The following is a 15,309-nucleotide window of genomic DNA, read 5'->3' as shown; positions in this document are numbered from 1 at the left end:
ATATATATATATACATAATATATATATTTATATACTAAAAGAAAAGTGTATTCTAAGAAAGTAATCGAGATTATTAAAGTGTAACAACGTGAGTCACGTATATTGTAGGCTGTCATCCTGTGACGTTACGATGGCTGTGCCCAATTTTTGCTGTATATAGTATTATTTGTTTACATTTTACACAATCTCCACCATTCAATTATTATTACGAATTAAAGCAACTTTCTGACGTCACAACCGTGTTCAAACTGTAAATGAGGCTGCGTACTGCACACAACCAATCTCCTCATACATCATATCGTGTGAACTTTTTTATGACCACAGCATAACATAGGTAAAGATCATGTTTTTCTACAGTTTTCAGAGTAAGCATCTGTGAAACAAATATCCTGATATTTAGACAAAAGATAACATGTATATGTCATTGTTTTATGATGTTAAATATTAGGTGGACAGAAAAACACACGTGTTATAATTATGACTTGTTAAATATTGTTTCCTGTGGGTACAAAATATATCGTGACAGGGCAAAATTAAAATAACAAACACTAGTCTACCTACAAATGACAGGACCACTCTATCATAAAAGTGCATATTGATTGTGTTACTGCTATAAAAACATCCGCCAGATTACTTTCTGTCTCAGGAACTATGATGAGCCAATTCACTCTATAATAAAGTGCATTAGTTTTTCAAGGAAAGTGTGACGTTGATCCCGGAATAGTCCATTCTATATTAAATCGAACTATTAGGCGGGAAAATTGTGGTCATGCTGTCATGGCCAATGCTTATAAATGTGATAGGAATGTTTTCTTTGGTACCATTACCTGAACGAACGCTAGAGTGGATTGGAGTTGGGAGAAGAAAATAAGACGCCGATTTCTGAAGTAAATTCGATACTGATATCTTTAGAAGACAAAACTCTTTCAGAAACCTCCGCATAACCTATCTGAAAGAGCGTCTTACTGAAGGTGTTTATGGTGATTTCTGGTTTTTCTTCTTAAAACATGAAATTGTTTTTGTATTTGGTTTATTCTACTGTAAGTGGTGTTACACTAAAAGCGCTGGGTAAGTGAGTTGCATTTTGTAACTATTTGAAATCTGAATATCATAATGTGTTACCGAAAATAACATTAATGATGATCATGATGATGAGAGTAATAATAATAATAATACTAATAATAATAATTACAATAATAATAAGCCTAATACTAATAGTATTATTAAAAGTCATAATGATGATGACAATAATGTTAATAATAATAAAATAATAATAATAATGATAATGATGACAATAATAATATTAATGATGATGATGTCACATAGTTACCAACCGTCTCGCATCGTGTGGGACGGTTTCGCATTTTACAGTGATTTTGGATGAAACACGCATTTTTCAGAAACACATGCGTGATTATAAATTTGTCATGCATTTAGCACAAGTACATGCGGGATAACGAATTCGGGGGAAAATGTATTTAAAATTAGAAGAAATTGTTTTTTATCAAATATAGCCTATAAAGAAGGTCATGCAGTAGCTTTAGTTTATAGAGATATTTCGTTATCTCGTTCGAGAATCAATTCAGGAGGGAAAATTTCTCTTTCCCCACCAAAACAACACAGCCAACGAACCACGCACTTAGAATCTAGTCGCATGCGGTCTTGCGCGTTCATTGTGACTGGAACCAGTCGACACCGGGGGTTCCGCCCCTGGCACCCCACCGCTCGCACCCCCACCCCACCCCGCCCACTCGCATTTCAAAACTCTCAGGTTGGTAACAATGTGGTGATGATGACAATAATAATAATAATAATAATAATAATAATAATAATAATAATAATAATAATAATAATAATAATAATAATAATAATAATAATAATAATAAATCAAATTTTACCAATTTTATTAAATTGTTTTGAAAGTTCTCTAAATAAAAGAATAAAACCTCATGTTATATCTGATTAAAACACAGAGAGGAGCCCGGTTGCCAAAATGGACTAACTCAGAATTTTGCAAAAGAATTATTAGCCTACAGTAATAATAAAATAAAGCTCACTTCAATAATTTTATAACCAAATGATTTTCCTAGTTACTATCGTTATATATACTGTACAATCTACTATTTGCCCATTCAAAATCGTTGGTAGTTCTGATATTATTTGATATCTAGGTCCTGGTGTGGTCTCTCTCCCTGCCTGCTTTAATGGATCTGACGGCATTCTTAAAGGAAATATTTGCAATCCGAACGACCCGCAGCAATGCGACAGTTGCGGCACGAATGGAGTTTGTATTCACAAAAATATGACTCAAAACTTCTGTGAAGACTTCTGTACCAGTCATGGCTTTCAGAACTTTGGATTGGAACATCCAAATTATTGTCACTGTGGACGATTTGATTACATAATGAATTACGCACCTATCAATGATAGCCTGTGCCAACACTCATGTGCTGGAAATAAAGAGCAATATTGTGGTGGGAATGGTACCATTTGGATCTCTGGAACGTCGACTAAAATAACTCCAAGTAGGCCTATAAACGTTTTCAGCAGTAATTTTAAGTGTTTTTCCTTTTCATTGCAATGTGTGTGGTGGATAAGCTATCTTATACATTCGATTATATTATTCCCTCATAGGCCTATTGTTTCTAAAACGTTGCTCTAATATGCATAAGACGCTTTGTGCAAGAATTGCATTTAGCACGTAAGCTTCTAATGGGGCCGATAGAACATAGGACTTATTAATTCAAATTACACTGGTCTAATGCCGTTAATGTAGCCATGATCGTTATATACCAGTATTTAATATGATTTTAGACCTCTTGATATATCTAGACCAAAACTTTTCAGTAGACCAGACATCCTCTGCAATGCATGTAGTCAAGGCGTTTTCCATGATCTTTGTAGTCTTGGCCTAATACATCATCTATATTAATAGACTAAATACTATTCAATGATCTACAATCGAGATATTATAGGATAGCCTTTTCCACGAATTTTGATATATACTATACCTCTGCTTTTATATATGCTAGACCTTTTCCATTATCTATATGCCTTTAGGTCAGACCACTTATATATTACAAGCCTATTATATACAATGTATAGGTCTATATCTAATATATAGATCTCTGGCAGTCTAATCACATGCGATACTAATGCTTTATCAAACACGTTGAAAAGAATGAAAATAGAGTCAGAACTGGCACTTTGATTCACCACACTCCTATGTACTTAAGTTGTAGTGATTCTCGTCAATCGTCATGTACGCGAAAGGTCTCACTATATGTTTGTAAGATCAAAAACACAAGAAAATCCATAAATTGACTGGGAGGACGTGTCAATTTCAAAGGTTTATGCATATATTGTTGAGGGATACAGTAATATATTTTCATTCTAATCACTTTTTTAGATATAAAAGTAATACATTTAAATATTGACTTTTATTTTCAACACAGCTTCATATTTTACCATTTACAACTCGATTGTTCAACCTTAATATTTTAGCAGGAGTATAGTGCGCCCTCAGTAATATCACAAGTTGATGCGCTAACGAATAGGCGTTTTAACGGTAAAATATGTTTAGTGAATTTGTAAGTTCATAAAGTTCTCTTTAACACTACATATTTTTAAAATAAATGTTCTATCGATTTGATGAATCCATGCAGTAAAACCGGTTTGGGCGAACAGTAGGCCTATCTAGCATCAATAACGATTGATTTGTATTTCATTATTACAGAATCTGAGACGAGTACAACATTACAACCAACAACCATGTCATTCGACAATAAATTAGAGATGCTTGTAAATCAATCAGCCATGTTAGATGAAGCGACTACTTTGGATCACCTGGTACTTCTTGCAAATGACTTGTATACTTTGAGTAATCTTCGATCATCACCTAAGGTACTACCTTCCTAAATACCTCCACGGGCTTTTCCCTTTTATAGATTTGCTAAAAATGACGTACCAGTATTCAAATTAGATTTGCTACATATTACCTTAAACACAGTACAAACAAATACGGATGATTGGATAGATGAGTTTCTGGATAGATAAATTGATGTTGTTGATGACAATGACAAAGATGATGGTGGTGGCGGTGGCGGTGGTGGTGATGATGATGATGATGTTGATGATGATGATAATGATGATGCTGCTGATGATGATTATGATGACGATGATGATGATGAGGATGATGATGAGGATTATGATGATGTCTTATGTCAAACTTATTGGTGTACCTTATGGCTTCTTATTATACTCTTTTTCAAAGGATGTTGTAAAGATTATTGATAACATTTTAGAAGTTGATTCCAAATTACAAGACGATGAAAACCGGCCTCAAGCAGTTAATACATCGGCAAGAATCATCGGTGCATTGGACAACCAAATCACAAAGACTTTCGCAGAAGAGTCAAACTTCACTGTGGCAAATAACAATAACATCGTATTAAAAGCTGTTACGTTTGATAAAAACTTCCTCACGAACGACTTACAATTTTCTGCTTCGGCAGACAATTTGTCGCTGGTATTCGCAGACGCAGAACCGACGAATGCTCTCGTATCAGGCTCCATACCAAAGAACATATTAATATCCAAAACAGGTATAGCAACTGTTGATTGAATATATTACAGTACATTTAAAGTGTCATAAATACACACATTTTTACCTCCGTTAACCAGTTATCAGCTGTTATTTTTATGTTTTCGGTGTAATAATCATAATACACAAAGGCCTATACGTTGTTTTTCATATAGGCTTATGGTAAAATTTGCATCCAATCCTATCAACATCAGTCTAGACCTTCCACCTGTGAAAGTCCCTCTCCGGGCCCCCTCTATTTCAAATTCCTGGATTCCTGAAGTACTGTATTGTAAAAAAAAAGGCCGCCAATTACAATAAGAATGTGTTTCACGTTCACTTTTTTTAATTTATTTTCCTCGCCCAATTATAGAAAAAATTCCTGCAGAATTTAAAACATCGTAAGCAGTAAGCATATAATAATACTCATGTGTCCTGCTTTTCTTACATAAGAGGAGTCTGTGCCATGTATATACATTTTACCATCTTTCTGTAAAGCAAAAAAAAGAAGGCCTCATTATCCTTTTTTCAAAAAAGCCTGATCGAGGAACGTGTTTTCGATATGTTGATGATAATGGTACTCAACGGCATTGTATTGAATACCTTTATTTAGCTCTTTATTCAGCAATGTTTTAAATTGTTAAACAATATTTCCTTTACATTACTGAGTAATCAACAAACGTTTGACGTTAGATAGGTTGACTCAATGATAATTAACAACATTTATTTAAATTATTAATTAATTAATTGATTATTAGTTCAACAGTAATACGCAATTAGTATGCGTATCATACACTAGTGGATATTAGGCCTATTATACGAAGGTTAAATGCATGAAAAATACAATTTCGTTTACAGATCAATCAACGAGCATGCTCCAAGTAAGCTTCGTTGTGTTCCACAGATCGGGCCTGTTCTTTCTTGATGATAACTTAAAAACTAACAATAGCAACCAACAAACGACCATATGGCGGAGGGTAATAGGGGTGAAGGTGGAACAAATCGACACAGAGAAGCCCCTTGATAACAACGTGACATATAACTTCAATAACGTCAAGGTAATTTAGAGCAAATTAAGCTGCCCTCACTGTACCAGGTTGTTTCCGTCCCAGTGTCGCACAAAACGCGTTGTCTAATCGGCAGGCGTAACTGGTATATGCAAGTTTCATGCCAGTTTACCTACTCAGAGTTAGCTACGGGTTTCCAGAGTTAGTTACGAGTTTACTATGAGTTAAGTGTCTAAGCGAGTTAAAACAAATTAAGTGCGATGGATAACCGCCGACAAATTTTCCGAGTTGTCAACGAGAAATACCACGAGTTCTCTAAGAGTTACCTCTTCGGGTTTTGAATATTTTCAAAATTACATCCACGAGTTTGTATCAGCTACGAGTACGAACTCTCCCCGAGTTGCGAGTCCCCCGGACTTATCTTACGAGAGTTCTCCACATTTTTGTTGAGTTACAACTCGGCAAACTGCGAAACTAGTACGCAGGAAAACCCTATAGGTGTGAGATATAGGTAGTCTACAATTTTTGTTTTCTCAAGAGGACTACCAGCTCACCACAATCATGGCATCATTACTTAAGAGATTGACCCTAATCACTGAGATTCGTTGTCCACTGAGTCCAATCCCATGACCGTTTATTATCGAATGATTCTTAAAGTCGAATCTTGTGAATATGCTAATATGAAACCATATATTTCGATGAAATAAGAACGAATAAAACGAACTAACGAACGATCGGTGTGAATAAACGTGAATATGGTCCTCCTGCCATTTTAATATTAAATAATTAAAATTAAAATTACTGAATAAAACATTTAATCTGTGTATATTTCTATTCTATATTATGAAGCTCATGGATAAGACATGTTTCAAGGCTCGATGTTCATACAGCGACGCAATATCGAACGTGCTGCGTGAAGGCTGCATCACAAGTGATCGTGGAAATGGTGACGTGTCGTGTTCATGTAACAGATTGGGGCACGTTGCCTTACTACTGGTAAATACCTTGTTTAAATGTAGGCCTATATTGTAAGTCCCACAATTTCTAAACACTCAAATTCAACATAAAAAATTGAATCGCTCATTTAAAATACTTTTAAAAACGTCCTATGAGAAGCAGACCCTTCAATTTTTGCCCTTTACAAGAACATCATATGCCGTATAGGCCTATGATGAAGTCTGCAAAATTGAATTATAACATTGATTATTTAAAAGAACCAACAAATTTGGGTTTTTTGGAACTTGTGGCCATCCACATCAGACAGTTCAGCACATCATGAATGACTATCTTGAGGAAGGTGGCCAACCATATCAGAGAGTTCACCACATCGTGAACGACTGTACTCAGTAACCGCAGTTTAACGCTATAGTGTTCAATATTTGAACACATGTACTACACTGTACTGTACTGGAGGTCTAAGTGTTCAAAACTCTAACACTTCATGTTCAAAACACCTAAATTACAGTGTCTCTTGAGGATTGGAGAAAATTCACCACACAACAGATGCCACTATACAGAAGTTGACTGGGTTGACCTGATACTTAGTGACCGACTTCCATATGTACTTCTTATACTGTATATGCTTTTTATATTTAAATTTCAAATAAATTAAAAAAAATAAAAATAATAGTTTCTAGTTATTTTTCTTTAATTTGCACTGCTTGTCATCCGCAAGAAGAGTAATTATCAACTATTGCGAAATGACAGACTTATTAACATTTAAAAAAAAATCAAATCAGTTAAACAATTTATTTAGTACAGGTTTTTGCAATTTGTAGACAGTTGCCGAAAGCAACAGCATCCTTTCATACATGTAGGCTTAATTGTTGTGTTTCAGGATCCAGTCCAGGATAACAAACTTGGAAGAGAGCATGTACTTGCACTGCATTTCCTGTCCATCATTTTGTTTGGTTTATCTGCCATCCTCTTAATCATCATCTTGTTAGCATACTTAAGTAATAAGTAAGTATGCTATATAGGATACCAGTATAACGAGATGATAATGATGGCGATAATATTTGATGAAGATATATTGATCAATGATGATGGTTTTGGTAGCTGTGATGGTGGTTTTGTGATTATGACGGAGGGGTATCGTTAACGATTGTAACGATAATGTGAGGTGGTATTGGTGGTTATGTATGTGATGGCGATAATGATAATGATGCTGATAATGATGATGATGAGGATGATGAAGATGGGTGTGGTGATGAAGATAATGACAGTGTTTGTGATAATGATGGTAATGAAAACAATGCTAGTAATACCATGAAAGTGTTGTTGTTGATAATGATGATGATGATGATAATGATGATGATGATGATGATGATGATGAGGATGATGAGGATGGTAATGAGGGTGATGATGAAGATGGTTGTAGTGGTGGTGTTGGTAGTGATGGCGACGACGACAACGACGACGATGATGATGGCGGTGATGATGATGATCATTATCATCATCATGATCATGATTATAATTATTCTAAAATGATATTGGTCTCTTTTCAGATTAATCAGAAAAAGAGCACAATCCAAAGTTTTGATTTGTTTATTCTTCTCTCTCGCTGTATTCGACATACTTTACATTGTCAGCAACTTTTCACCTAGTTCACTAATTTTGTGTAAAGCCATAGGAGTCGCTCTTCACTATTTTCTTCTAGCCTCAGTTATGTGGATGGGTGGCGAAGTCTTTACTTTGTACATGAATATCGTACCGAAAACTATATTTGATTCAGATAACCAGGTATTCGTAAAGAAGGTCGCCAGTGTTTGTTTTCGTAAGTATCATTACATTGTCATAACGCTATAATAAAATTATATTATAATGATGATGATGATGATGATAATAATGACGATAACAATATTTTCCTTAAGCAATAGCTGCTGTTATAAAGGAGCAATTATTGTCCTCAATCTAAATAGTTTCCTTTTGTTTCACAGTATAACTCATAATGTTATATTTTACACTTTCTATTATTATTATTATCATTATTATTATTATTATTATTATTATTATTATTATTATTATTATTATTATTATCATTATTATTATTATTATCATTATTATTATTATTATTATTATTATTATTATTATCATCATCATTTGTCATCATCATTATTATTGTAATTGTAATTGTTAGTTATTATTACCCTTATTATTTATATATTCATATTTGATTAGAAAACATTAAGCAATCCTCTGTACAAAACTGCTATATACTGTACATTCGAATAAACGTCTTCTGGAATAAACGCGAATTTTTTTATCGTATGTAAGTTGAGCACAACTTAATGAATTATTCATTTATGGTGGCTAAAGGCATTACTTGCGCATGCGCAATCTCGTACTCGCTGTAGTTTTTTTCCACGTCGCGGTGAGCGAAGGTTGGACTATCGGTGGGATTAGCTGTGTGTGGGGTGGTAATACCTCCGTGGTTTATGCTGTAATAAGCAAGCTTACATTAACAGTAAACTGGACAAATAGATGGGGCCTAGCATAGGCCATATATTATATACTACATATATTTTGGGCCTGCTCTCCCTCCCTATCGCCTACGCCATAAAGTATAGTACAGCACTGTACTTTGAAGGCCGAAGCAATCTTACTATTATTCTTATAGGATATATATTAATTTTACTTACTATTATTCTTATATGATATGTATTAATTTTACTAATTATTATTCTTATATGTATTAATTTTTAATTTTTTTATGTATTTTTAAAATTTTTTTATATGTATTAATTTTACTTATTTTTATTGTTATGATATGTATTAATTTTTAAGTTTTTGTTAGGGCATGTATTTAAAAAAATGTTTATGATATGTACTAAATTTTTTATTAATTTTACATATTATTCTTATATGTCTTAATTTTTGAAAAAAATATTATATTAGTCTAATGATTACATTAATTTTTGGAAAAAAGTTAATAAACCTAAATCGTAAAAATCATTCCACATAGAGTCTCTAGAGTATCCTTATGGTAAGCTGGATATCTGTGACTTTTGGGTGAATTTTTTAACTCTGAACTTTGCTTTTCTTCAGTGATTAAAATGAAATTATCATGCAGTGCAGTGTAAGCGTTTTCCTTTTTGCGGTGTGTCTGTTTATATTATTTGTTAGTGTAGGCCTTTATATATTTTTGCTGATTAAGTTAATAGTAATAATTCTTTGTTTATAATCTTTTTTGTTCTTTTATAAAATGTACAATGTCACGTGGATGCACCACCTTTGTGTGTGCCACCGACACAAAGGTTCAATTTCCCAATAAATACTTTACAAACCCAGTTCATTGAGGCACGATAAAGGAAGAGACATTTATCTTGTTTTGGTTGCGGTCGGAAGACTGCAAAATACAGTAGGTTCAGCGAAGCGAGACTGCGCATGCGCTAGTAATGCCTTCAGACACTCTAATGAATAATTCATATTTTTTTTCTCAACATACTGTATCTACGATAAAAAAAAATTCGCCTTGGGGCTAGAGCCTCACTTGAAATAAACGACACCCTCAAATATGCGCCCCCTAAATGACTGTCAACAAATCTATTGGAAGCATCATCATTCTCAACACACTCTATTAATGTTTTCTTACCTGGTTGGGATCAATACGTCTTTATGCTCACGCAATTCAATAACACATTTTGACGATAATTATGTGTAGTTGTTCCACATTTTACAGCGAAATTAAGGGGTGTATATTTGAGCATATACGTATCAATTTAGATTACAAAAAAAACGCCTCTCTCTCAAAACCCTTCGAAATTACGGTAAACAAATTGATTGCATGATGACGTAATAATACACTATCTAACTACATTCAAAGAGTGTTACTCTACTTCACTTGAAATTTTCATTTTTGTTAATTATAGTGTTACCAATAGTACCTGTAATTGCCGGTGCTGTCTATGTTTTCAAAATTGAATGCGTCAATAACGAATATCAGTAAGTTTTTGTGATTCATATTAAAATTTTCTAGGGGGCTAAGTTGTCCGACAGGGGAAGACTTGAGCTCGTAGGCTCGAGCTGGGAAAAGGGGTTGAGAGGGGATTCCCCCTCCCAAATGAGATTTTTTTTAAAAGAATATCAACCTCTAGATAACCGAAAATGGCACTCTTAGACTGTGACAGACATGTGTTTGCTTGGTGTGGGCCTATTTTTATATATTTTATGGTCTGGTGACTGCCCGACGAGCTCTGTCCGGCAGGGTGAGGGGGGCTTGACCTGTCCGGTGGGGGGCTTAAGCCCCCTGCCACCCCGCTGGCGCCGCCACTGTTCAGATGTGTACACCTGTCTCTTATACACATCTAGATGTGTATAAGAGACAGGAATATAATATAACGTAACAGTATATATATACATTTTTTTTTTTGCAGATGTTTCATGTTAAGTGGTGTCATATTTTACTGTACATTGGTTGCTCCTGTGTCTTTGATTTTGTTGGTTAACGTTGTATTATTCGTGCGCATACTGTCTTCACTCTTTACAAAACCCGACTCTTCAAATATAGCAAAGATGAAAAGGCTACACCGTCTCACCCGTCACGTGTTAACTATCTTCACTCTTTCTGGTGTCACGTGGTGTCTCGCTTTTTTCTCTCTGAATTTTGATGGATCTGTTGCATTCAACTATATGTTTACCATATTTAATGGTTTTCAAGGCATCGTTATTTTCATTCTGTTTTTCGTGCTCAACAAGGAGTTAAAGAAAAAGCTGTCAAGGAATCGTGTAGTCAGGTCGATAAGATATGGATTTCGACCACCTATAAAATCGAACACGGACTCCAATCTGCAACATTTTAAACAAAATCAACAAATTTCGGAGGACACTTCATATACAATAGGCGAAAGTGCAACGCATGCGGTGTCCATCTAGAAATTTGTCACTGTCTTACTAATAATCGGTCCTCGCACTGTTAGAATGATAAGTTTTGTATTTATTCAGCGAAATTGATAATATGTACATCAATAACTATTATATTATACCATACTCGCGCAAATAAGCGCCCCGTTTGAATATTTGAAAATTTCCTTAAGCGCCCCGTTTGAATAAGCGCCCCCTTATAAGATTTTCTTTTTAGCAAGTCAATAATCCAATCAATCCTGGGACTGTGTTTGTTGGCATGATTTGAGCTGTAGAGTGGAAACATATTCTTCTTCAGTCAATATCAAAATAAGGATATTTCTCTTGAACAGATGAGAGCTCCGATCCCTGGACAGATGAGAGCTCCGATCCCGGGACAGACAGTATATTTCCAACTTTAATCTTTTTTACATGTCTTGTCCTACTTCTCTTTTTCTTTTTTCGACCTTAAGCACATTCTCATCTGAGTTTTCAAGGTAAATACAATGATTCTGTCATCCTGCTAATCTCAATCGGCCGATGGCCAACAAGCTAACCACTACCCACCACTAACTGCATCTGCTATTTTGCTGTAAATATTCACGCATTCTTGTTATGAGCCATGTTCTCTGGACGATTATCTTTTGTAACCACCATTCGTAATGTCCTTATATAGGCCTAATCTTTTTTTCATTCAAAAAATGCCTCTTGAATTTTTAATTATTAAAATAATTTCCCATAAGAACCCATCGATTTTCATCTATTTTCCATAAGCGCCCCCTCAATTTCCACTCTGTTTTCATAAGCGCCCCGTTTAAATAAGCGCCCCTCAGAAAGTGCAAAAAAAAATTTTAAGCGCCCGGGCGCTTATTCGCGCGAGTACGGTATTTTGTGAACATCAAGAGTTCTCAGTTCTGTGATTGACTGCTCAGCAGCACAACCTGTTTTGCACTTTCTCGGAATGTAATGTAACAAAAGACAGTCACAAGATAAGAGTAACGTAGGCTTAACACAATTTACTATTCAACCATATCTGTACAGTATAGTTATTATTCATAAAACAGTATTTAGGATATAAAGGTGACTGAAAGCAGAATAGATCTAAGTCGTTCAGATACAGTGGCGGCTCTATGATATATTTTCTAGGGGGCTAAGTTGTCCGACAGGGGAAGACTTGAGCTCGTAGGCTCGAGCTGGGAAAAGGGGTTGAGAGGGGATTCCCCCTCCCAAATGAGATTTTTTTTAAAAGAATATCAACCTCTAGATAACCGAAAATGGCACTCTCAGACTGTGACAGACATGTGTTGGCTTGGTGCGGCCTATTTTTATGTTTTATGGTCTGACTGCCCGACGAGCTCTGTCCGGCGGGGGGCCTGACCTGTCCGGTGGGGACTTAAGCTGTCTCTTATACACATCTAGATGTGTATAAGAGACAGGTTCTGGGGTGTGGGGGGGGGGGGAGCCTAGAAATGTGTACTTTCACACCTAACCAAATTGGTGACCCTGACATGATCTACTTTGGTTAGGTGTGAAAGTACACTTACTAATCTGCGTTCTTCAAGAGGTATGAGGCCCGTGAGGAGCAAGTAAAATAATTGTATGTATTAATTAATTACTATCAGTCGTGGGAAGTCTTCTGGCATGTCATTCATGTCATGAAGTTGGTTGAGCATGTGTTTGTGCGAGGGCCTTGTGTATAATGATCTTAGGTCATTAGTCTCTCCGCAGACTGTGGTATGAGCCCCTACTGTATACATCTTTCAGAAGGCGTGGGGGGTCCCTGATGCTATGGCTCATTTCAGCTCCTGTAATTGTGGAGTCTATCATCGTGAGCAGCTGTTTACTGTAGCTAGGTAGTCATGGACCATGCCTATACGCAAATCAGCACAATGTGACACTGCAACTTGGAAAAGAACATTGGAAAAAAAATTCTAAATTTAATAACATTATAAACTAAATTCATTTGGTCTGAATTAATTCAGTAGGCCTACTAGTACAATTAGCTTTGAAACAGAAAGTAAAACAGTATCATTGCAGTTTCATAAAGGGAAACATAAACAAATGCAGGATATAATGAGAAAAAAATGTAACAGTTTATAGTAGTAGTATTAAGGTTAATATACCAATACCACAATTTGTCAGAATTTCCTTTCTTCTCATTCATCCAAGGCTAACTAAACTCTTGCTTGTTTTAAATGGCAGTAAAGCCACAACTTTTGTTGTCCAAGGTGATACATTCTGTTAAAATTACTCATGATTTTGATTAATATTCTGTGATTTTATATTAATGTGATGTCCATAGGATCAATCAAAGTCTGATATTAAATTTAAATCTTATACCTGTACATTGTCTGTCTCTTATACACATCTAGATGTGTATAAGAGACAGCTTATTTAATCTTTTTTCATTCAAAAAGTGCCTCTTGAATTTTTAATTATTGAAATAATTTCCCATAAGAACCCATCGATTTTCATCTATTTTCCATAAGCGCCCCCTCAATTTCCACTCTGTTTTCATAAGCGCCCCGTTTAAATAAGCGCCCCTCAGAAAGTGCAAAAAAAAATTTTAAGCGCCCGGGCGCTTATTCGCGCGAGTACGGTATTTTGTGAACATCAAGAGTTCTCAGTTCTGTGATTGACTGCTCAGCAGCACAACCTCTTTTGCACTTTCTCGGAATGTAATGTAACAAAAGACAGTCACAAGATAAGAGTAACGTAGGCTTAACACAATTTACTATTCAACCATATCTGTACAGTATAGTTATTATTCATAAAACAGTATTTAGGATATAAAGGTGACTGAAAGCAGAATAGATCTAAGTTGTTCAGATGTGTACACAGCGTAATAAAATAATATTCTGTATTTATTTTCTTACTGCGTCAATGGTACTATAGTTATACTTTGAAATACCGTACTCGCGCGAATAAGCGCCCGGGCGCTAAAAATATTTTTTTGCACTTTCTGAGGGGCGCTTATTTAAACGGGGAGCTTATGAAAACAGAGTGGCGCTTATGGAAATAGATGAAAATCGAAGGGTTTTTGTGGGAAATTATTAAATTCAAGAGGCACTTTTTAAATGAAAAAAGATTACCGTATATAAGGACATTATGAATGGTGGTTAGGCGGAAAGGATAATCGTCCAGAGAACATGGCTCATGGCAAGATTAATGCATGAATATTTACATAACAGCAAAATAGCAGATGAAATCAGTGGTGGTGGTTAGTGGTTAGCTTGTTGATCATCGGCCGATTGAGATTAGCTGGATGGCAAGACCATTGTATTTTTTCTTGAAAACTCACGAGAATGTGCTAAAGGTCGGAAAAAGAAAAAGAGGAGTAGGACTAGGCATAGACAAATATGTAAAAAGAGTGAAGTTGAAAATATACTATCTGTTTAGGGATCAGAGCTCGCATCTGTCCAAGAGAAATATCCTCATTTTGATATTGATCTAAGAAGAATGTGTTTCCACTCTGCAGCTCAAATCATGCCAGCAACCACAATCCCAGGATTGATTGACTTACTAAAAAGAAAATCTTATGATTAAGGGCGCTTATTCAAATTAGAAGGGGCGCTTATTCAAACGGGGCGCTTAAGGAAATTTTCACGTTAAGAGGGGCGGTTATTCGAAAGGGGCGCTTATTCAAACGGGGCGCTTAATCGCCCGAGTACGGTAAAGCTACAGACCTCGTCATTTGCCTAAATTTACAGTATAGTACACATACATATTATTATTGCACTGTAACAAAAAGCATGTAGGCCTATCAGTACATAGACAATGTTCATTTTATGTCGAGCGCTGACAAAGACATACAGGAGTAGTCGAAATATTCGTTGCAATAAATTTTAGTGTTTCTAAAGTCAACATTTTCAGTAACCG

At 35.4% G+C, this 15,309-nt stretch overlaps 1 protein-coding gene across 1 annotated transcript; it reads left to right on the top strand.

Moving 5' to 3' along the window:
* The first annotated feature begins 849 nt into the window (after positions 1-849).
* Positions 850-10,537, top strand: LOC117102047 (adhesion G-protein coupled receptor G6-like). Its single transcript, XM_033242261.1, has 9 exons — positions 850-1,068; positions 2,172-2,525; positions 3,737-3,903; positions 4,274-4,604; positions 5,441-5,640; positions 6,439-6,585; positions 7,427-7,551; positions 8,097-8,365; positions 10,461-10,537. Exons 1-9 carry the CDS (start codon positions 1,008-1,010, stop codon positions 10,535-10,537), a joined length of 1,731 nt encoding a protein of 576 aa, XP_033098152.1. The 5' UTR covers positions 850-1,007.
* The last annotated feature ends 4,772 nt before the right edge of the window (positions 10,538-15,309 follow it).

The sequence above is a fragment of the Anneissia japonica genome, unplaced genomic scaffold (genome assembly GCF_011630105.1).
Source record: "Anneissia japonica isolate Jap-2015-1 unplaced genomic scaffold, ASM1163010v1 scaffold997_len2565447_cov190, whole genome shotgun sequence".
NCBI classification, from domain to species: domain Eukaryota; kingdom Metazoa; phylum Echinodermata; class Crinoidea; order Comatulida; family Comatulidae; genus Anneissia; species Anneissia japonica.
Note: the sequence above shows the minus strand (reverse complement) of the source record. Positions and strands in the feature narration are given on the sequence as shown.